At 45.8% G+C, this 23591-nt stretch overlaps 1 protein-coding gene across 3 annotated transcripts in view; it reads left to right on the top strand.

Annotated features, from left to right (window-relative positions):
• The first annotated feature begins 4705 nt into the window (after positions 1 to 4705).
• SIDT1 (SID1 transmembrane family member 1) overlaps positions 4706 to 23591 on the top strand; it is a 40336-nt gene continuing 21450 nt past the window's right edge. The window contains exons 1-5 of one of the 3 annotated variants that reach the window (XM_042031167.1): positions 4706 to 5263; positions 18882 to 19003; positions 20011 to 20181; positions 20388 to 20433; positions 23209 to 23310. In XM_042031167.1, coding sequence (XP_041887101.1) covers positions 5075 to 5263; positions 18882 to 19003; positions 20011 to 20181; positions 20388 to 20433; positions 23209 to 23310 — 630 coding nt within the window. In that variant the 5' untranslated portion in view covers positions 4706 to 5074. Of the gene's footprint in view, positions 5264 to 18881; positions 19004 to 20010; positions 20194 to 20387; positions 20434 to 23208; positions 23311 to 23591 lie in introns of those variants that run through there. The other 2 variants (XM_042031168.1, XM_042031169.1) reach the window with 2 other exon arrangements.

The raw sequence follows: 23591 nt of genomic DNA on the forward strand, positions 1-23591 counted from the left end.
GGGCCCCCCCCCCCCCCACCACTTCGTTCAAGTAAAGCAGTGCCTTGGACGCTCCAGTCCACTCCACGTGAACTGTTCCTGACATTGTCACTCGTCTTCCTTCTCGCCTCACCTTAATTTTTCTACTCGCTCATTTCACTGTTTTCCCTCCTCGCTGCAAATACCCTCCCAAGACATCTTTCAATGTCGCTCTGAGGAAGCCTTGGAAATTTCCCCGTGTGAAAATGTATTTCAGATGCTGCTACGGGTGGTTCAGAACACAATGTCACACAAACCATGAAATTAAGGTGATACGAAGTTAAAGAGTGACTCTTGTTTAAATTTACCAAACAGATCTCGTTAGCTGTGCCACCGAGGAAGACTGTACCTCCCTCCCAACAACGAATTTCTGGTTTTCATAAAGCACCTGGTAGTTCTGAAACGACTCATTTAGCTTACGCACAAGTGCAATATATTCCCTATAGACTTACCCCAGAACATGCAACAGATCTTCCACTTCCCTGCCACATAGGTGAAGACATGATGTAATTCCTCCAAAGGGTTAGAGTTAACATTTTGTCTTGCAGTGTGAGCATAATATTTTGTCTGTGGGAGCTGGAAAGCGAAGGCATGGGGTTTATCAACTTTTCATTCAAAACTTTTTCCCTTTCACGAAGATTTCCTGGTGCTTAAGATCCCCATCAAGGTAATTCTGGCTTTACCAGCATCACTGCAAAAACTTCATGTGAAGTTGCAGATAGTATTGGTTAATGTATTGAGGGAAGGAATTGTTTTGCATGGGATACAAGAAGATTGAAATCATGAGGGGAGAAAAAAGCATCAGAGAAATACTCTCAGCAATTGCCTCTAATGAAGTGCTGCAAATGTGGAGGTTGCACCTGGACTTCAGTTTCTATCTAGACACTCACCATAGGTACCACATGCACCTGAAAGTGAACATCAGAGTTCAGCCTATGGGAAGAGAAATCCATGCGAAGCAATTCATTAATCTGCATTGGTCTGAATATTTGGAAGCCAAAGGTATAAATCAAGGGCACATCTGGAATTCTCTCTTAATATGGCTTTAAATTGTCTTGAAGAACAAGGCTTACTGAAGAAAAAAAAACAATAAAGGCATAATTGCATCATTAAATCCTCTCTTTTGAAACCTCTTAAACCTCTCTGCTATTATTAATTACAATCAAATATGAATGTTAAATACCTAATACATGCACATATAATACAAGCCAGAGACAATTCTCATTCAAGCAGCCTATTCTCAAACACTTTGGCCACCTATAAGAAAAGTCGGACCAAGTTCTATCAGACATCTTTAAAGCATGTCTACATTTCACTTCTTGTTATTCTTCACATTGCATTTTCAGCAGAGCCTGAAAACGTGGCATTATCTCTGCAGAAGCCAGCTGAGCATCTACAGCATCTATTAACTTGCAGAGGAGCTTACATAAGACAGAGACTACATAATGCAAACAGTAATTTTAAATCATCCAGTTTCCAAACAGTTTGGTTTGTTATATACATTTATACTCTTTCCCTTTCTAAGTTAGTATGATTTAGAGGATGCCTTTGTAATTTTTTCTATCCTGGATATTTTTGCAGCCATGGTTACCAGGAGAAATGCAATTTCTTTACTGGTTTGGGGCTTTTTTAATATTTTGTTCCCAACAGCAAGGAGATTTTCTGCTTTTGTGCTACAGAGAAAAAAAAAGAAACAAAAACCTCAAAACCACTCTTGTGAGCCTCTCATCCAGCCCAGTTCCTCCTTCCCTTGAGACACTCACAACCCTGGGCTTTGTTTATACTGGAAAAATGGGTCCTGTTATGAAATACATGCCCTCCACACAGCCAGAGACAAGGGCCCCAAGAGCATCATTCCCTTTTCTGGAGGTGTGGCACCCTGGGCCCAGAGACAGCACAGCTGAGGGCTGCCCCTCTTCCCTACCGTGACTTTGGCATCAGGGCTATGGGGAGGCTTCAGCGAGGGCTCTCTTGTCCCTCACATGGGAGCTGCACTTCAGGTGAGGCTGCAGGCCTTGCCTCTGCTGGAGCTGGAACTACAGCTGTGTGGCAGCCCTGTCTGTATCCCTTTGGCCTGGACCCCCTGACCAGCTTCCTGGCCAGACCTCAGATCTGCCTCACTGCTGGGGACTTGTCTGCTGCTGATGGGACTGTATCTGTCTCTGGCTGCCATCACCAGACCTGAGTCACTAACTTATGTTGACCTCAGACCTCTCCCATTGCTGTTGACTTGTCTGCCGATCTGGACTCTGTTGATTCCATATCCAGGCCTGCCCTGCTTGTCTTGCTCAGATCCTGTGGGATGGGGCCCTGGCTGGTGAGATCCCTGCTCTGCTGGCTGTGTTATGGCACTCGGATCCCTCTCCTTCAGGGAGCATCTGGCCCTTGCTGGCTCCTAACGCCAGAGTGCTGTGGCACATACAAGCATAGATCACTTCCACCGACTCAGATCCATTGTCTGTCTGGATGAGAATACTGTCTTTTAGAGGGATTGGTTCTTTCTTCCCAAATACATGCTGCCCTTCAAGAACAAAATCCAGGTGTAATGAAAAGGGAAAATGTGCTATTCATCTTTATCAAAGTGTCTGAGTGAAGTGTTATAAGTCAGCCAACCTCCGTTTGTTATCTGGAAAGATAATGAAACAAGCTGTTCAGCAGTCAGTGTGCAACCAACTAAATAACAATAAAGTGATGAGCAGCAGGCACTGTGCATTTGTCCAGAACAAATCATGTCAAACTAACCTAATTTATTTCTTTTCCAAGATAACTGACTTAGTAAGTGCTGAAAGGAATAGGTGAAACATGTTTTGACTTCAGCAGGGCTTTTGACATTGCCTTGAATATCACTCCCATAGAGGCATATTGGTCTCAGATGGTATTAACATGAGAGGAGTGTGTGATTTAAAAGCGATTCCCAAACCGGTGCAGTGGATGTTTTCCTGTCAACAGGAAGGTATATCAAACTAAGAGATCTGATCTGTCTGCTAGCATTTTTTACTTTCATTAGCAACTTGAATGGTGGAGTTGACCTTTGACTTCAAGCTTCCACAAATACACCAAGTTGGGCAGTACCACACTTTGGAGGCAAAGATTTGAACAAAGGTTTACCATTGCTGAATCACAGAAAGAGCCCCAAAATAGTGAGATGAAATTAAGATAAGAACGAAGTATGACACTTGGAAAACTTGAATTCTCAAATTAAAAATGAGGGAAAATGTGTAGTCTTTGGTAAGATACCATAATGTACATCCAGTCAGAGAAAGCACTTTAAGAATAACATAACTCTGCATTGGAAAATGTGGACTATACGAAGAGCCACTTTTTTGCCACAAAACCAACACAACTAGAGAGCAGCAATGCACTGATATCCCAATCTGGAATACCAAATGACACAAAAATTATTTGCAGCTGCCACAGCTACCTTGGTTTGCAGAACGCCATCTTTGTGCCATTGTTGCTCTGAGCAACCAGGCATGGCCCTTACCTGCTCTTGTTTTGCTGTACCTCCTCCTGCTGCTTGAAGTCTCCTCTCTGGGAGAAGATGAGTTTCCTAGTGTCCTCCCTCCAGCACATGCTAGAGGGCTGCTGGCCCTGGCAGAGAGACCTCTGTTTCTGCAGAGAGCAGGGAGTGAGAAAAGAGCTGTAGGGTTCAGGAGCCCTGGACTCTACAGGGTAAGGAGGGGAAGCCACAAGTCCCCCAGTGCCACCACTGTTTGAAGTCCCCCAGGACAGGTCACGCCACATCCTGTTAAGAGGCAAGATAGAGTCACAAAGTCTCCTGGTCTGCAGAGCTGATACTCCAGGCCGAAAGGCAAAATCTTTGTGTTGGAGTGTCCATCTTCCAGCAGATCACAAAGTGGTTTATTTTACCCTTAATGATACTTCTTGGGACTCTGACAAAAGGCAGGGTGACTTGAACCTTGCTTCAAGACGAACAGAACTCACTGACAATTGTTTAGTTTTTTCTCTTGGCAGAAATCACTCAAGGGCCTGGAGATCAAAACGGCAGCACAAGGCATGCCGGCTCGTTTTGCTGAGCTTTGCAACTTTTCGTCCAAAGACACCAAGTGACTCCCCAGGAAATCTCTCAGCCTTGAAAACAAAACCCAAAACTTGTGGAAAGCTTCTGGGGTCAGAGTCACTGCACTTGGAGACGGCAGGCTGACTTTATAAAACTGTGGCTCCTGAAAAACCCTTCCGATTGCTTTACAAGTAACACTCTATTTTCTGACTTAAAAGTGCATCCCTGCACCGTGGGATCTGACACATTTCCTAGGTGTGTTTTCAACAGAGGACGATAGGAGGGTTAAGCCGTGCGAGAGAGATCGCTTGCCTTTTCACAGCCCAACAGTATCACTCTCATCTTGCTGAAAAGGCTAAGAGCATCACAGTATTGTTTGTAGCCAGTTCCATGGATGACGCAAAGAATAGATGCAACAAGCCATTTTCAGATTAATGAAATTACATTTGCTGCTGCCTTTCGCACCTTTAGGGTGAACTAAAAAACGAAGGCATTTATCCCAAAGTTATGAGAAGCCAAAAATAAAGATTGGGGAGCGCCCTATACAGGATTGCAGGTGCGAGCTGCAGCTCCAGCAAGCCGGCAGAGTGCGGGGCGAGAACGCCCTAACGCGGTGGGCAGGGAATGTTGAAGCCCTGCAGATGCTGATCCCCACGCGCCTGACGATGCCAGCGTGTCCCTGCACTCACGGCACAGCTCCCAAAAAGGAACAACTCCCTGACAATCGACTGCTAAGCCGGGCTCAGAATTTGGGGCCGGTCACAGAGAGGAGACCCTCCTCCCCTGGGCTGGCCAGCCCGCCGGCCGGCCTTCCTTCCCCTCCCCTCTCCGCCCCGCCGGCCGGCGGAGGGTCCTTCCCCGGGGAAAGTTGCTCGGCGTCCCCCGGGCGAGGGGCGGGGGTGTGCGGGGCTGCCCCCGCCGCCTCCGGTCCGTGTCGCCGAGCTGTTTATTTAAATCGCAGATAAAGCGCCTCGCCGCCCGCCCTGCCGGGGACACACAGTCCGGGCACCCCGCGGGGCCGGCAGGAAGGAGCCCATGGCCGGGAGGGCAGCCCCGGCCCCCGGGGCTCTGCTCTGCGCCCTGCTCTGGGCGGCAGCGGCGGCAGCGGGGGGCGGCCCCGGGGACAACCCCGCTCCCAGCGCCTTCGGCCGCGTCTACCGGGGCGCCGTGAACATCAGCGCGGAGCGGGTCTACGCCTTCGCCTACCGCAGCGAGCCCGGGCAGGTAGGAGCGATCCCCGGAGCGCCGGGTTCCCCGCGGCTGGGCGAGCACTGTGTGCCCCTCTCGCCCTCCCGGGTGTGGGGGGGATGTGTGCCGGGGTGGTGCCGGTGCTGCTGCGGCTCCGCCGCTGTGCGGGAGCGGGCCGGGCTCTCCCTCTGTCCTGCCCGCATCCTCCCGGCGCCGCGGTGGTCGGGAGCCGCAGTGCACCTGCGGGCTCCCTTCCACCTTCCCCGCGGCTGCGGGCTGGGAGGGTGCCGGCGTCCCGGGAGCTGCGGGATGGGCAGGTGGTTTGGTGCCCCCCACCCGCGAAGGGGGCTTTGATATCCAGCATTTCTAGCAGCAGAACGGGTTTGAAGCCTAGAAGGGAGTTGTGAGGATAACAGTACTACATTAAAATAATTTTAAAACCCCAACACAAAACCCACACAAAAAGCCAAACGACCAAAAAAAAAAAAAAAAAGAAAAGTGTATATGTGTGTGTGTGCACTTAATAAGCCTTAAATGCCGTTTTCTTCACTGTGCATTTCCTTAGGATCAGGGTGCTCTCCCCTGGTAGCCTGGGAGGTGAGGCAGGGCTGTGCAGGTGAGGTGTGTCGTGAGGAGGCTGCAGGGCAGCGTGGCCGGGGCCATCCATGGCTGTTTGATGGTGGAAAGAAACCTGTCATTTATGTATACCCAGTTATTGCGGGTTCCCCCCTCCCCACTTTTTGTGTCGTGTTTATCTCAAGTAGCTAAGTGGTACCTTGGAAACTCTGCCCCCGTTGTTTGGATTGGGTGTTAATTGCTGAGTAAGATGATCTGATGTACCAAAAGATGATGAACTGGGTAGATGAATCTTCCCTCCTGGCCTCAGTTGCACAGAACAAGAGAAAATGGAAACCACAGCTTTTTCCCACAAGATGTACTATGTAATAAAATGCACCTGGTATTTATGGGGCAGCAGTTGGCTGTCTGGGCTATGATGCAAAGGAGCCCAGCCTTACTTAACTGTTGGGTGTCACCAGTGATCCCAGGAGGTCAAAAGCACACTTTGGGGTTGAGCCTCCTTTTGGAAGCTGGTTATGGTGTTAAGATTCTTCAGGTGTTACAAGTATGGGGTATTATGATGAGGACCTATTGGCAGGTCTGTGGCTTGCTAGCAGAGAGAGCATGAATACTGACTACAGTTAAAATTAAATCTGGTTCCTTCAATTTAATGTGCTTTTTGAAGCCATGTGTTTTTCCTGGGCAGCTTCTGCAAAAAAAGCTTTCTCTTCTGGAGAAGTACAGTGAAAGCACAGTGGGAGGAGGCAGGGAGGAAGCCCGTGGCTGCTCAGTGGTGTTTGCAGGTACCTAAATGCAACTTCTGGGCTACTTCTAGACACTGAGTTGTTCCTGTGGCTGTGAAGTACAGACTACTCACTACAGGCTACTGCCTCGCTTAAGAAGTTACTTTTTAATGGACTAATCTCCATGGTCCTGTGTGCTGAAACGTGAAATCTCTGCAGAGATATGGGCAAGAACATATCTAAAAAGGGAAAATTCAGGTTTGAGATTTAATATTTTTTTCAATGCAGAACTCATCAAGCACTCACATGAATATGCTTAGAGGGCCATGCAACCAGCTCCTGTTAGGAAAAAATGTTTGGAAGACAAAAACTCTTTAAATAAAGATGGACTTTCATAGGAAGTTTTCTGATGAAGGATGCCTAGAACAGATTCTGAGGATAGAGAGGGCTCCAGAGAGAGACCCTATTATGGCCTTTCAGTATAAAAAAGATTCTGAAAATGATCGAGAAAAGCTTTTTACAGTGTTCTGTAATGACAGGACATGGGGCAACAGTTTTGAACTGAAAGACTGTAGATTTCAGTAGGACATAAGGAAAAAACTTTTTTTATGGTGAGACACTGGAACAGGTTGTCCAGAGAAGCTGTGGGTACACATCATTGGGAGTGTTCATAGTCAGGTTGGACAGGGCTTTGAGCAACCTGATCCAGTGAAGATACCTCCCTGCCCATGGCAGGGTGTTTGAGCTAGGTGATCTCTGAAGATGATCTTCCAATTCTGTGATTCCTCAGGTGCCATTCCTGAGATGAGCCACTGGAAACTGGCCAGAAGGGGACTGACCTAGTTGGGGTGATTGGCTGTGGCTGTCTGCAGCCCCTTCCCCAGCTGCAGCCCTGAACCCATGAGAGGCAAACATGACTGGGTCTCCTCTTACTGGCACGATCGATCTGCCTGGTGTTGATCTGTCCTGGTGGTCCTGTATCTCCCTGTTGTTGAGAATTGCTCAAGATTTAGAAGCTTGGTAGTGGAAATCTTGGCTTTAATCTGGGACTGAGTTCTTGTGGGCAGGGTTTTCTTATGCAAGAGATGGGAAGATGTTTAGGGACATGCTGTCTTCTTGGTGTTGGGTCTTGTGAAGGAGTGTAAGTCCTGCAAAAACTCAGTGTATTAGTCCTTGCCTTCTGCTACAGTTTTTAACCTTGAGCTCATAGTGAGGGAATGCCAGCCAGTGTTTGCCAGTTGCCTGCCACTTGTGAGCTCTCCACTCTTCCTGGTCTTTTTGGTCTCTTCCTGTCTCTGTGGTGATGGCAGTTTAGCCAGAAGCCTCTGATAACTCAAGGCAGATACCACATGGGTGATTAACCTTAGTTACAGGAAAGCTAATTGAATAAAAAGAGCATATGGAAGGGCTGCAGTGGATGAGTTTAATTGCTTTCCCCTCTGAAAAAAAGTCAAGTCTGGAGTGATCTGGCTCTGAAAACAGGAATTTGTTTTCATGATGCTGCAAATTCTGCTGTTTTCCCCTCTGCTGCTCTTTCTTATGAATCCAGGCCTACAAAACAAGGGAAAACTCGGGGACAAGAACAAAATGTGGGGGCTGGCTTGTGATCCATCAGCCCTCTGTAAATGTTTTGGTTACTCACGTGCTGTGGCTGCACAGGCACATCTGAAAATGCAGCTGAATAGAGCAGTGCTTGAATGATGGATGAAAGGAGGGAACAGGACCTTTTCTCCTGTTTGGTGCTTTAGAGACTTGCAGCTTTCTGAAAAGTGTTGTGCTTGCCTGATCTCAGAGGATGTTCTCCATCCACATCATCATCCTTACTCCTTGGGATATGGGGGTGCATACAAGATGGGAGGGAAAAAGCGAGTCCCATGAGAGTACTCACAAGGCAGATGTATACAAGGTGAAGAAGCCACAACTCAGGGCTCTGCAGCAGAGCTGTTTTGAGACATGTGGCTTCCCTTCTGTGCAACTTGTGAGTAAAATGAGAATGATGATACTTATATGCTGACGAAATCACCTAGCTGAAACTTCTATGGGTAGATACATTGCCAGGTCTCTTCTCTCTGTCTGTGGACGGGGAAAAACCTTCCTATGTGCTGTGCAGAAGCACTTCACCTTGTTGTCTTGAGGCAGGAGAGCTGACAGTCTTTTATGTACTAGGATTTAGGCCTTAATTGTTGAGGTTGAACTCTGAAGGTAATGCTGTGCTGAGGAGAAGCACAGCCACCTCTGCTGCAAGGGTCTTGTAGGGTTGGGCTGTGAACAACGTAACAGACTCCTTCCTTGTGGTGGGAACTCTTGATTTGTAGTGGGGTAGTCTTACTGTTTTTTGAATTCCCTTTTTTTCCTTCTAGATACTCTTTGAAATTCCCCCCCACCCTCCCCTGCCCCCCTGTATTGCTGTTTGTTTAATGTTTAACTGAGTGTAAAAAATATAGTAATAAGCCCAGCTGTGTCACTTGTTGCTATGCCCTCTAACAGCAAAGGCAGATGTGCACTGTTAGAAGTGAACAATATCTGGTGAACAATTAGTTGGGCAACAGGATTATTTTATTTTAGGATTATTTACATTGAAGACATCCAGGATGAGGGGGTAAAAAAATAACACACTCATTCCACATATTCAACATGTCCCTACTTGGGAGGGAGAAAGGAAGGAGACACTTGCTGGTTTGCTGGAGCTGCCTGTGCAGTGTATTCCTGCCAAGAAGACTGAGAAAGTGCGTAGAATGTTTCTGCTGGATTTGCTGTTGAATGGAGAAGGCTTTATGTGACAAGGAAGGGAATCTGCTTAGTTCTATGTTTGCAGTAATACAAGGGTTTTCAAAAAGAATAGTGTGTGTGTGAGTACTGAAGGAGTTCAGAGTGAATGAGACTTTCCACCACTGTAAGATCTGGCAGTTGCTAATGGTTAATTTGATGAAAACACAAATTACACTAACATTGTGCATGTTGGTGTGTCCTGTACCAAATTGTAAGTGGTCCAGGAGAATATCATGAGGAAGAAGACAAGAGAAGTTCTTTTTCCGAATTGGAGCTCAGATTAGCTGAATGTATAATTTGGGAAGTATTAGGACTGTATTTAGAAAACCAAGTATCCCTTAGGAGAACAAGTTTCCAGCTTGCTGTTTGTAGGCAAAGCTGCTGCAATCCAGACACAGCTCTTGGACATTCATGCAGTATATGTTGGTTGCGATGAGCTCCAAAGCTGAGCAGTGGGCTGCACCTATTTTAAGAGTAAGAGTGGGTGCTATTTCCCTCCTTCTCCCTTGCCAGGACTAGGAACAGAGCCCCAGTCTCAGTTCCCATATGGCCCAGCTCACCATACATTGTGATTGACAGTAGATTAAGCTGTGGCTTCTCTGCTGAGCAGTTGTGCAGTGTGAGGACGTGTAGCCCTGGAGTGAGTGTCTTGTCTGTGAAGTCTATCTGAGGAGTGATGGGTAAAAGATTGCCCTCAGACTATGAGCGGCTGTGTGCTGCTAGGGAGGGTTCCTAATGTCACTGCCCTTTGTTTTTTCATGATTGCAGATTAGGAAAAAGTTGACTGTCCTAAAGGAAGAGTGGTATCAACACTAGCAAGAAGATCAGAAGTCTCCCAATTACATGCCTTAAATTTTGTGACCAAGTGCCTTTTCCAGCCAAAGAGCATGGTGTCAGTTGTGTTCCTCTGACCTCTAGTGAATGGGTCTCTTGTTTCCTAGGTGTGGATGGTAGTTGCACTTGCTTTCCTCCAGGAAAGAAGCCAGAACAGGAATTCACTTGTGTATTCCTCTGGAACTGTGTGATGAGTCACTTGCTCAGTCCAAAGCCATCTGTCCTAGCTGCAGGGAAACTCCTTGATCTGCTACACAGGGCAGCCTGGTTTAATAAGAGGCTGTGATCAAATCTGTGTTTGCTGTTCTCTGCTGTTTGCCATGGTAGTATAGGTCCCACTCCAGCAGCACCCATGTCTATTATAACAACTCTAGGAGCAATTTTTTCACCTCTTGCTTCTAAGCTGGCTTTGGGTCCCACATGTAGGACCCTTCAGGCTGGAATAAACTACCTCAAAGTATTTACATGGTGTCCTGCACATGTTCTCCATAGTGTTAGTCTTGGCTCCAGCCCAGCTTTCAGTCCACAGCTACACTGTGCATGCAATAAAACCTTATTCTACTGTTTGGAGATGGCGGAGCCTGAGCTATAGTGAGGACAGCAGGTTAAGTTCTGTCTTTCCTTAATGCTGAGTGGAAGCCCACCAGTTTAGCCACAAAGATGCAGGTAAAAATCAAAGAAATTGGGAAGACTACAAATGCTTGGATGGGAAGATCTCCTGATGTCATTAGAGCTGCTGTTACTGCAGGATCTCCAGGGCCACACTATTGCTCTTTGGTTGCTGGCTCTAGTCTGTTCACCACAGGACACTGGAAGAGCCTCAGCACACCATTTCTGGAACCTAATAGTAACTGCCTTATGAGACAGGAATGTAGGGACAGTGTCAAATCCAAAAAAAAACCAAAGCAAATTATAGTATATGATGTCTGAAGCCAAGCAAGGTTCAACAAAATCTCTTTGGAGTAACTTGTGTATATAATTTATATTTCTTAAAGAATACAGCCAACCCTAGGAGGTGACAGCATAGGCAGTGTAGAGTACACAGCACTTGGAATGTACTTGCTGCTGCTCAGTGTGTTCTCTTGAACTCTCCCCACCCTGCCCAGGGTCACACAAAAAGCTTTTACTTGCAGGGGAAAACAAAAGTAAACTATGAGAGAAATGGTATGGGGATCTACTAAAAACACAAACTTGACTGTTGTTTTTTGTTTCAGAAAATACAGTCTTGAAAACCCTCCAACAAAAGTGGGATATCTTGAGTGAGAGAATGGTGTGGGAGGCGGCTTTGTTTTGGGCTGGGGATAGGAGCAACTGAGATCCCCTCAAACTTAAATTATTCTTTATCTTTCTAGGATTTTGCACTTCATGGGTTTCCCTACTCAGGAGGCAAAAAGAGAGTACATCTTGTCAGAGGCTATCAGTTTGCAGGCTTTAGGGAAGAGAACTGAAAGCTGCTCTGGTTTCTTGCAGGGTAGCCCGCACACCTTCAGACGGTGACTGGGGTGCTGGCAAGAGTTTTATTTTTATTTCTAATGTGTAAGCTAATGCTGTCAAGCTCAATAACTTGTCCTTGAACTAAAGCATCTCTTTTGAATTTGAATGTTGTTCTAAGTCTTAGTCATTCTCTTCTTGTTGGGCTGTCATGTTTAAAATCAAAGCTGATCAGGTTTTGTTGTTCCCTCCGCACCCCCAAGATGTTTAGATTAAAAAAGAAAACAAATTCTGCATAAGAGTAACTTCATCAAAATGCCTCTCCTCAGTTTGAACTCTTTCCAAGAACAGTGGAGCAATTTATTATACATTTGCATTGTAAGTAGAGGCTGAAATGTCCTCAAATAACTTGTGCAGAAGTTGTTGGTAGGGAGGTATGCTTTTCCTGTATGGATCTCATCTGCTATTTCAGGGGATATTTAAGGAATCTCAGTGCAGACTGTAAAAGGTATATTGCAAGGGTGTGCCATCTGCTCAGTTTGAAAATATAGTTTAGTACATTTGCATAAGCAAACATAATTTCATGCTGTGCATACTTGGAGAACCACAGAGGATTTCAGAAACAGCCTTCCTTACTTTTTTACACTGATGTTTTTCTTTGAGCATAGAAATAGCTACTTCAGTGCAGTTTAAAATAAATGAAAAATTGTTTAAAAAGAAGACAGCTTGAATTACAAGACATAATTCAATCCACATCCAAAGTGTTACTGAAGTGAAGAACTTGGGACCCAAGAAAGAACCAGGTATCTATGTTCTGACAGCAATCCCTGGAGTTACTGCCAGGAGCTTGAAGTTACAGCAAATTTGGAAAGGTTACAAACCTTTTTGTTTCAAGGGCTGGCCTGGCCCAGGGTTCCAGCTGCTGTGGTTTAGGAAGATGCAATTATTGTAGAGTAGTTTGTTCCTTAACTGACTGTTCAAAAAAGGATTTTTTATTTTTAACGTCTTCCTAAAGTCTGAGGGTGTTCAGAAACAGGTACCTACTTCATCCAGCATGGCAACTCCCAGTTTCTCTTTCTGGCTGTCTTGGAGACTCCCTAGTGACATTGGTTAGAGGACAAAATTTCAAAAATGGAAAAAGGTAAATATTATCGTGCTTTATATTTGTCTTGCTTCCATTTATGCTTCACAGATACTGTTGCAAACAAGTGAACTCATGGGCAAGTCCATGGCCGACTGTAAGTCCACACAGAATGTTTGCACAGAGTGAAACATTTAAATGAAAAATACTAATCCTGGAGCAATTATGTTAATGTGTCCGAGGCCGTGCTTGACATACCTAGAGTCTGTCTCTTCATTTATGCTGCTTTGGGTATTTAATACTCCTGGCAGAAATACTGGAAGAAAATACTGTGGGCTGGGGTTATTTGACAGATTGCTTTTGGCAATTAACACTTATTGACATTGGAGCGCAGAGACAGAGAAAGGCTGGAAGAGAGTGATCCTCTGAGCTCCACTTGTTTTGTTGTCAGCCAGGAGTGGTGCTCGTATCTCATAAGACAGCAGCAAAGAGGTTCTCTAAAACCTGTCACTGTCTCCTGACTATTTTCCTTCAGGGTCTCAGCTTCCCTCTGTTGTGTTGTCAGTGGGAAGAGCAGGAGAGTTCGGTGCTGATGGGGTATTCATTCACTGCCTCAATTGCTCTAGTCCATCTGGCTCAATCCTACTTCACTTAATTTCAGGGTTTTTATAAAAATGAAACACCTCTTTCTTGTGCAGCAGCTGTTCAGTGGCTTTTGTGCATGTACCCTGTGCTGAGACCTTTCATTGTAGGCAGCAGCCTCTGTGTTTGCCTGCCGGATGTGTTCCCTGCCCACAGGCTTGGCCTGGTGCCTTGGCAGGCCCACAACCAAGCGCTGTCGCAACATGGACTGATAATCCCAACGGGCTCACAAGGAGCGGCTGGCGTGTGGGTGCGGCGGAGAGCATGGTGGAGCCCTGGTGTGACTCAAAGGCTTTGCTTAGCAAGAGCTTTTGGAAAGGAATCCATGGTAAAGCCCTGGAAAACCTTTGCTTGCAGCACAAATTGTTGTTGCAACCTCCTGCCTTGCCCTTAAATTCACATCCCCACAGTCTTAAGATGATGTGTAATCTCTGTGGGAAATGCCGATTTAATAATCAGTCCAAGGATTCTTTCATGTCAACAAGAGCCTGGTTTATTTTGCTTCATGTTTGCAGCCATGGTGGTTCTGTTCAGCTGGGCGAATTTGAGACCAGCTGCTTCTGCCTGTTCCCATCTAGAGAATGGAATTCAGGTGTACTTTTTTCCTTTTCTTTTCTTCCCTCCCCCTATCTCCATGATGGTGGTGGAACTGAAGTACAAATATTTGTCTTTCCTGGTCTAACACGTTTTTATGCAATGCTAAGAGCTCTCTCTTTATTCAGCTGTCTTACTGCTCTGTCCACCTTGAAACACAGAAGAAACTTCAAGGTCAGTCATCTGAGAAACAAAACTATCATGAGCGTGGCTGGTGAATAGCCCCTGCACACAGCAGAGCCTTGGCACTGGGAGGGAGTGTGAGGAGCAGAAGTCTCTGAAGCAGTCCTGACCCTGCCTCGGCCCCACAGCACAAAAGGCAGCAGTGTGGTTATTGCTGACAAATATTTGTGCAGGGCCTGCCTTGTCAAAGGGAGCATTTGGTACGCTAGTTTGGTTCCCAAGATGAGGGTTTCAGCTTGGAGGGTGCAGATGACATCTAGCACTGCACTATAACACCGATATAGCCAACCTCCTACTGTGAGTGTACAAGGAAGGGGAAGGCACAACCAGCTTTCTGTGGTGCTGGCAATGATCTGCTCCATCGTGAAGTCCCACAGCAGTGCTGGCAATGCAGGAGTGACAGCAGCCTGGTTGACCCTCTTACTGCCCAGGCAAAACTTCCCCCTCCTCTCACCAGTGCTAAGTGAGTGGGGGTGGATGCAGAGGAGGGTCATAGTCTTTGTGATGATTATAATTTTAAAGTAAAACTCTGCTTTTTTGCTGGAGTTCCTCTTGTCTCTACATAAAGTTCTGTGTTGAAAGGGAGAGGTCTGTGTGATGGGAGCAGTGGTTCTGTAGCAGGGAAGAACTGCTTAGAACTGCTTGTTTTTAAAATGAAATAACCTTTGGAAAGGTGTGGAGGGGGAAGCATGTTTGAAGTAAATAAATCACCTTTTTGTTCTTCACCTCACTTTTTTTCACTCTTCTAAAAATATTTTGCTGAAGGCAAATGCCAAATGCTGACTTTCAAAGGGAAAGATGGGATTACTAGCATTGGCTCAATAGTGAATTCATTAAATCTGTAGCATGAAAATGTTTATGTTGTCTATAAGGCAAGAGAATCTAGAAGCAAAGCATGGATTTAAAGTTTAAGGTACGTCAAATAGAAGACAGCCTAAAAAAGCAAAAACATCAGCTCATAAGTGTTACATTTTTATCCCTGTCCCTTGTGATGCTCCTGCTAGACAGTTCATCCTGCCAGGGAAGATGTCTTCCTCCAAGACCCTAATTAAGGTTCCTTCTAATCTGTAGCGCTGAATCGGAGAGTGAGTGACAACAGCCAAGAGAAGCCCTGTTTGCAGTTAAATGGTAATTCTTTCTGCACTTTCCCAAGCTTCCTCATAATTGCACCTACATTTTGCTGGACTTATGCCCGAGCTTATTTCCAAGTCTCCAACCATTAGTTGGGGACTTCTTGTGCAGGTTTGGCCAACGGGCAAATCCCACCTGTGTTACTGCTGTGTTTGGGAGGAGTAGCTGTTGTATAAGAAAGATGCCCATCAACCAAAGCTGTTGGGAGCTGCTGCTGTATCCCTGAGATCCTGAGAGGGGGAGAGCAGAGCTGCATCCTGGGATTGGGATCTGCCCCCTCCACTGGAAGTGCAGGATCTGCCCACAAGAGGCCCTGTGTTGCTGTGGTGGTGGCAGCAGGGTAAATAACTAGGTGGACTGGAACCTCAGTTGCCATCTGTCCAGCTTCTTAATCACTCTGTTTGTTTCCTGGACTTTATAATAAAGATGTTGATGGGGTTAGGGAGTGTGATGCTCCTGATTGATCTGGGTATGTGCAAATGTAGGAGGAGCAGAGGTGTTCATTGCAAGTGAATTGTTGATACACTGAAGTGCAATTTAAAGTACACACACTGGGATCTTCTCGATGAGCTGCTCTGTAACTGTTGTGTCTGACTTTATCATGTTCCTCTCTGAGACACCCTGTTTGAATGTGGCCTGGGAAGCAGCTTTGCCTGTGTAGAGTGCAGAGAGAAATGTGATGGGGGGGGAGGAAGTGTAGTGGGATCCCACCTGTGAGCACATACTTAGGCCCTAGGTGGTCCTGCCTTGATGCAGCTGGGTGCTGCCCCAGATATTATCAGCCCAAAAAGAGCACAAGGCATCTGAATATGGACTTTCAGGGGAACAGGGCAAAGGAGCTATAACCAACTGTTACAGGGAGCAAATACAGAGTGCTGAGCACAGTAAGGATGTAGAGAAGCCATTATGGTAGTAATATAGCATATACCAGTTTTCATGTGGGTAAGTGCTTAGATTTAAAAGACTATTGAGTCTTGAGACTCTTACCTCCCTCTTCTGGTATTCCTATTTGCTACTAGTATTATAAGATAATGGAATTGGCAGCAAAGCTGAATAAATGTTGTAGGTGATGTATAATCAGCTTAGTTTTGTGGAGAGAGGGAAACCAAATGAGGTGTCTGGCTGCTGGATCACAGCAGAGGGAAGCGACCTTCTTCCACCTCTCAGGTTTTTCTCTACCAGCATTAATCACCAATGCTTTTGTTTCCCTTCCCTTGCCCTTCTCTAGGATAGATGGGGAACTTTCTTTTCTTACTGAGGATGGTCAGTCACCATAACAGATCTCCCAGAAAGGTTGTGGAGTCTCCATCCATGGTCAGCTGGCTCTAGGTGTTTCCTGCTTGTGTCCAGTTCGGGTCTCCCCAGTATAAGAAAGGTATGGACTTACTGGAGTGAGTCCAGTGCAGAGCCACAAAGCCAATGAAAGCACGGGAGTATCTCTCCTATAAGGAGAGGCTGAGAGGGCTGGAAATGAATTGTATTCATTTAATGTACGTGTACTGATGTACAATAAAGAAAACCTGACTATCTGCAATATATATATAACCCGTGTCCTGGGTTATGTTCTGTATTCGTGAAGTCAGTGGAGAAGAGAATTTCCCAATCTCTGGCTTGTATTTATGGGTAGTTGAGGATGCATAAGCCAGTAGTGCTATTTGCTGTGAGTTATATGTGAGCTCCCCATTGCATTGAGCTATGTGCTGAGCCCTGGAGAGTTCACAGAGCCATGTCCAACCTTAGGCAAGTGAGAATCGCTTCACCTGGAGGTGGAGGTGGGCTCGCTTGAACCGCTTCATGGGCAAAAAGCTGCTGGACAGGTAGCTGAAATGTGTCCTTCCTGCAATGATAGTTGTTTTCCCCATGGGTGGAGAATTGCTCCATGTCCTTGCAGGAGACTGGCTTGGCCATCATGTCTTCACTCTCCTTAGATTTGTTTTCATGTTCAGTTGCAGTCGCTTCATTTGTGTCCCCATTCCTTGTCTCAGCAAACACCTACAACCATCAGCTTGTTCAGCCCAGTCCCTGTGTTTCCAAGTTAAACCAACGTGGGCTGGCTCAGCTCCCTCAGGGCAGCTACAGACGCTAAAGAAGCCACTGAGTTACCTTCCAATGCTGCCTGGTGGTGGTGGCCCACCGTGGTGACACCCTTCAGGTGTTCCTTGTGTGTTTTGCTTTGTGGTGACGGCTTTTTAAACTTCATTTTAGCACCCTATGGCGAAATTTACTTGGAAACAAAACTGCATGTGTAGCTTCTGTGACCAGAAGGAAAAGCTGGAAGGCAGGCCAAAAGTGCTTTGCAAAGGTTTAGAAGCCAGAAGGCAGTGGGAAAAGATTCTAACATCTGCTTTTCTATTTCAAGAGGGTTTTAATTAAATTATTTATGATTGTTTTGCTTTTTTGTTGGAGATCTTTTATTTTTTTAGGATTTGGTGGTTGTTGCCTCTGTACTATGGTGCTAATGTCTGGAAAACTGATAATGATTATGGCTTTCAGGAAGGTGTTTTGTTCTACTAGACTCAACTCCCATGTGAGCTTAGAATCACTAAACAAGAATAAATAGGAAATTTTCTTTTAGACTTGGAATTGCAGATGTAAGTCATTTATCTGAAGCTGGTGTCCTTGGTGTAAGAATTAAACTGATGTCTCTGGTAGCTCTGCTTCTGCTACCTTGCTAATTCTGTATGTCCTTTTCAGAAGGTGGTACCTCCTTGCATCTTTACTCTTCTTGGAGGGTATAAAGTCAGAATACCTGTGAGAAGTCTTTTACTGATCTAGTGAGAGTCCATTATAATCTTTCAAGATGTGGCAGGTTGAAAATGTGTATATATTATCCACTTAATATGCTTTCATTATTTCAGGGCCTCTAATTGAGATGAGCTATGGATTCTCATATTTTGTTTTCTTGATCAATATCTACGGTTCTGGAGAGGGAGCTGAAGGGATGCTGTTTTCAAATGGAAATGGTGACATTTCCACATGGTGCAGACAAAGTCCTTGCTTCTCAAATAGTGAACTGAGGGTGTTTTACACCACAGCTGTCCTACCTCTGCAACCATGTGCTGGCCAGATAATGTAGGGAGAAATTTCAGTTGCTGCCTTTCTCACAAGCAGCCTTTCTTGTCCACTTGAGGGCAGTCAGAAGTGTATTCCTGTTTTGTTAGGTGGGATTATGGTTATCTTTGAATTGTTTACATGAGATCCAGCTGCTAACCTGCTTTTTTGTCCTTGGCTATTGATGTCATCTTTGTGATTTTCCCAGTAGTATTGATTGAGTTGGTTAAGTAAGTGTCCCAGCAAGAAAATTCTTAATTGTAGCTTTGGGTCTTTGTCTTGTGTGTCTCTGTGTGTTTGCTTGACTTTTTTAAGAGAAGTTATTCAGGTTGCTCCCAGCAGAAGCTACCGAACTCTCATGTATTCTGCATTTGTCCACTGTATCTTGTCTGACAGTCAGCTCTCACCTGGGCACAGGGCTGTGATTCTGGACTGCACTGTCAGCAGAGAGGCACTTCTGTAAATGACGTCTGGATCCAAATAATCAGTCTAGTGATAAACACTGTTGATCTCCCTGTGCATATTGTCAGCACCTAGGTCAGACTGAGGAAGGGGGAGAGGCTTCTCCCACCTACATTTGGAGCTGTCTTGTTTTCTAATTTCAGCTTATACTTCCGTGTACTCTCTCTTCCCACAGGTAGATGCAGTGCGGGTGTACGTGAACAGCAGCTCTGAGAACCTCCAATACCCCGTCCTGTTTGTAGTTCGCCAGCAGAAGGGAGTGCTGTCATGGCAGGTCCCACTGATTTTTCGAGGCCTGTAAGTACTGGAGTCTCTTCTTTGTGACACACTCATCTACCAGCTGTGTTCATCAACAGCCTCCCTCAAGTCCTACCTCTTGTAACCTGTGTAGACTGCAGGGCTTGGTTGCAGAGCATTCTTGCTCACTGCCAGCTGGGTTTAGGAAGACCAGGATTTGATGGCTAACCTCTTACTTGGCAGTGCTCTTAGCTCTTGGCTCTTGGCTGCTCTTGGCTCTTAGCCTCTCAGATAGGTACACAGAGTACCAGGAGGCTTGTCTGCAAGGAACTGCCTGTGTCCCCAGTCAGTGAATCTACCACACGTCATTGCTGTCATTCCGCGGTTGCCTACCATGTGTGCACGTAGTTCCTGGGCTCTAGTTTGGAGCAGGGTTTGAACAGGCTCTTGAAAGAGCACCCTAATTTCTGTGTTACAGTGCATTTGGGGAAAAGAGCCTCTGTTTCTCACCTCAGGGACACCTAAGTTAAGTTTGTTCTAGGGAGTGGCTGTTTTGAAGCTGCTTCTTTGCAAAAGTGATGCTGTTTTGTATCTTCATCAACCCCAGAGCTCGTTGGGCTGCAAGTTCTGAAAACAATTTTCAGCCACCTTAGACCATTTAAAACGTGAAGCTTCATCCTGTGACTGAGTCCTGGTGCCAGCAGCAGATGTCCTGCAGTGTTTTGCCTGATGCAGGGGATGGTTACAGCGCTGGCTGTCACTGCTCTCTTTGCCTCCACTAAATGGCAGATGTTAGATATCCACAGCTGTCATGGGCTGTTCCCCGAGGGAAGTGAAATGTGGAGGATGACCAGTCCCTTGTGCAGACTGCAAGCAACAACAGAGGTGGAACTTCAATGCTGAATAAAAGACTGAATGCTCCTGGTCTTTCAGAGGAGAATTTCAGTTATGCAAGCAGGGGAAAAATGATGCCATTCTTAGTAGTGCTGAACAACTTCTTAACTGCTCGCTCTCTCTCTCTCTTTCCCATCCAACTTTCTCCTCCCTCTTTCCCCTGGCTGTTGTAGCTATCAGAGGACCTACAATTACCAAGAAGTGAGTCGGACCCTCTGTCCCTCTGAGCCAACACCTGAAACAAGACCCTCTGACCAGATTATATTTGTGGATGTCGCTTCCATGGCACCATTCAATATTGCATATGAGCTGCTGGTCACCAGGCTGGAGAACTTCCAACTTGAGTAAGCTGGCATGTGAGAATACAAATGCAATTTCTTCGTGTATCACTTGAATGTCACTGAAGGGATTTGGTCCATCTGCCTACTCTTCCCTTATTTTTCCTTCCCAGGAAAAAAAAAAAAAATTCTTTTTTTTAATTTGAGGGTGCTTTGTGTGTATTCCAGCTCTGAAAGTTGTAGACTTCAACATCCTGGTATTTGTTTTCTAGGACCAACAAAGCCTTTAACTTCACTGCCAGCCCTTCCCAGCCCCAGGTAAGGAGGAATCCTGTGTAGATTGCTTGTACGTCTTACCACATCCAAGGGACTGACATGATCTTTTGTTAGAGATAGCAAGTCTTTTATGACTAGGTAGTTTCCCTCTTAGGATGCAGGTAAACTTCCTTACTGTTGAATTTTCTGTGGATACAGCGAAGAGGTGAGAGTGCTTCAGTCACTCTAGGGACACATTTGGGTCCTCCCAAAACCCATGAGCAGAGGAAATGAATGGTACTGGCACTTCAGGAAATCCCAGAAATGTCCAGAAGTCCAGAGGTCATTGGACTGCTGAACTTCCGTGAGGTGGTACACACCAGTGTTGTGTTCCTGCCAGTTCTGGCTCACTTGCCTGAGCATGACTTGTCAAGATGCAGTCTTTACTGGAAAAAAATAAACACAAAGATAAATAAGCTGTAAAGGTGCAGCAGAACTCAGGCTGCTATTCCTTGCTCAGGGCAGCAGGTCAGGCTGCAAAGTGATAAATGAAATGCCTGGTATGTGTGTTAGTTCAGAAGGATGCACATGTGAGCAGCACCTCCAGCTGAACAGCTTTGCTTAAAGCCCTGCAGATACAAATCCTCTCTTGAATGAAAATGATGTTGGCAGTAACTATAGAGATACAGGAACATGTATAGCTGGGAAGGTGTGTAATTTACCCAGGCTGTCTGGGATTCTGTTTTTCTTGTTGCTTTCACTGTTAATAACACCATTTAATTTTAGGTTTCCTATTACCAGGCATCCCTAGCTAATCCTTTTTGCTGTCAAATGTCTTAATCTGGTTTGCAGTTTCATGCAGTATTTTGTACTGTAGGAGCAGAGGGAATGATGGACTCTTTATAAATAATACTTGGGATTTTGTAATTTGAATATAGAGTGTTTAGGATATGGAATTAACTTTGTGACTAGGGTCTGATTTTTTGTGACAATAATATGAGATTTGTGAATTTTAATTTAAAAACAGATGTATGGAGTAGAAGACTGCTTCTTAATTGGTATAATGCTGAGGTTTTTGTAAATCAAAGTATTAAGCAGTTTACAGGGGTAAGAAAAAAACGATTATTCCAAATCTAGATGGGTGCTGGAGAAAGACATAACAATTGAAGGAGATGTTGTCTGAAACCCAGCTTGTGCCTGAGGGCAGAAGCAGAAATTGGATATGCTTGTCTAGGTCAGAAGTGTTGGCTGGATGTGTTTATAACACTTGCAGTGTGTGCAGCAGAGAACTGCCGGCCTCAATGCCCTTGTGTTAATTCTGTACCCTGATGCAAGCATGGCTTAAAGGAAATGATAGAAGAGTCCTCATGAACTAAGAGGTAGTCCTCATGCACCTAAAACTTTCCAAGGGGAAAAAGTGCCCCTGGGAAACCAAGGAGCTCAGTGTGCCTGTGTCCTTGCTTGGTGCAGACAAAACATGCTCTGCTAAGGAAACCGGCTCGGTGAGATTGAATTTTGTAGGGACTTGTGGTTGGAGCCAGCGCTCCTTCAGCAGGGAAGGAACCCTGCTTGGAGAAGGGTGATGGGAATAAATGCTTTAGTAGAAATGGGCAACTTAGAAAAGGCTTGGGTGATTTCCTGTTTATCCCTGCCCTTCCACTTGGGGGCCCCAATTCCTGGGATTGGCATGGGGGAAGGGAAATAGGAAGCAGCTGGCCTTGCTCAGCACTAAGGTTTATGTGCCATAAAGGGAGCTCTACAGTTGGAAAGTCTCAGATGATGGTTTTGGAGTGGGGATGGTGGTAGCTTCCAGTGTGGCAGCAGTGATTGCCTGGTGACCATCTGGAAGGGAGGAAGGTGGCTGGTGGCAGTCCTCAGCCTTGTGTCCCTCCGAGGGGGCCTGAGGTGCCCATCAGCCCCTCACGGTAGCTGTGGCTTGGAGCCTGAGCTCTCACGGTCTGGCCTCCAAGTGGGATGATGGGAGCCCTCACAACAAGCCTGCTTGCTGGGGCAGGCACAGGAACCCACTTCTCCAGCAGCTGGCTGGGGGAGTGCATCAAACTTTTTACTGGAAAAATGTATAAATAATGATATTGCCTGGGACATCTTTTGCCCAGATATGAAAAGGCCCAGATCTGTAGAAACAGCTTTTTCTGACCCCAAAAACTGTCCTGTGGGGCTGCTCAAACCATGGAAGCACAAGAGATGCCATTCCTTCCCCCCACAGGAAAAGTAGGAATATTGCCAGATGTTAGTGTCTCACAGATTTTTTCAGAGCTACAGCTGAATTATATTCAGTGCTGAAGTGCAAAGAGAAACCCCCATTATGCTTTGCCATCAAAGCAAACAAACAAAAAACCCTAAATCCTACAACTGATATAATTTATTTATGAAACTCTTGACAGAGTTTCAGCTATTTGACTGTTCACAGTCTATCTTTGAGGCAACCCATTTGAGAAAGCTCCATGATGTGTTCCATATATAAAAGTAGAGCCAGCAGTATGGAAACATCTGGAAATTGCTCATTCAACATAAAATGGAATGGGGTGTAAAATGAAGTCACTTCAGCTTAAGGGAGCAGAAGCCATGCTGTGTTTTGCATGTTGAAGATGCTTGTGTCTAACAGCATACTGTGCAAGGGGGACAGTTGCCTGCATGTATTTAATCTGCTCTTCTGTAGTGTAAGACCCCGATACTTGAAATCTGTTTTTTTGTGAAAGCCATCCACATACAACCCCAAAGCCCATGGAGGGCTGTGCAGGTAGCTTAGAAAGGTGCTGAAGATACTTCCAAGGGTGATTTCTGGATCATAACTCTTGTACTCTGCTTTCTCTGCAGTATTTTCTGTACAAATTTCCTCAGGATGTCGATTCAGTCATTATTAACGTGGTGTCTGATGCAGCCTACCCATGCTCAGTTGTCTCTGTCCAGGATATTGTGGTAAGTCTGAGCAGAGAAGGGCAAGGAGCTGCCTGCTGGAGCTGTGTCCAGTTGTGAGGGGTCTGTGCCTTGCAGAGGGAAAAGCCCAAGGCAGAGCTTTGCCCTGATGGTGCTGGTAGTGAAGGGAGCCCCTGGAAGAGGAATGAAAAGTCTGTTGGAAGGAGGCCAAGACGGAGATGCTGAGTTCAAGCAGCTCATACAGAAATCTTTGTTGTAAATAGGTGAACAAGCTGTTCCTTTCTAGCCTATCCACAGGGAACACATTCCACACAGGGAATTTT

Source organism: Corvus kubaryi, unplaced genomic scaffold, assembly GCF_017639235.1.
Source record: "Corvus kubaryi isolate FWS band 111438036 unplaced genomic scaffold, C.kubaryi_AGA036_p1.0 37341, whole genome shotgun sequence".
Lineage (NCBI taxonomy): Eukaryota > Metazoa > Chordata > Aves > Passeriformes > Corvidae > Corvus > Corvus kubaryi.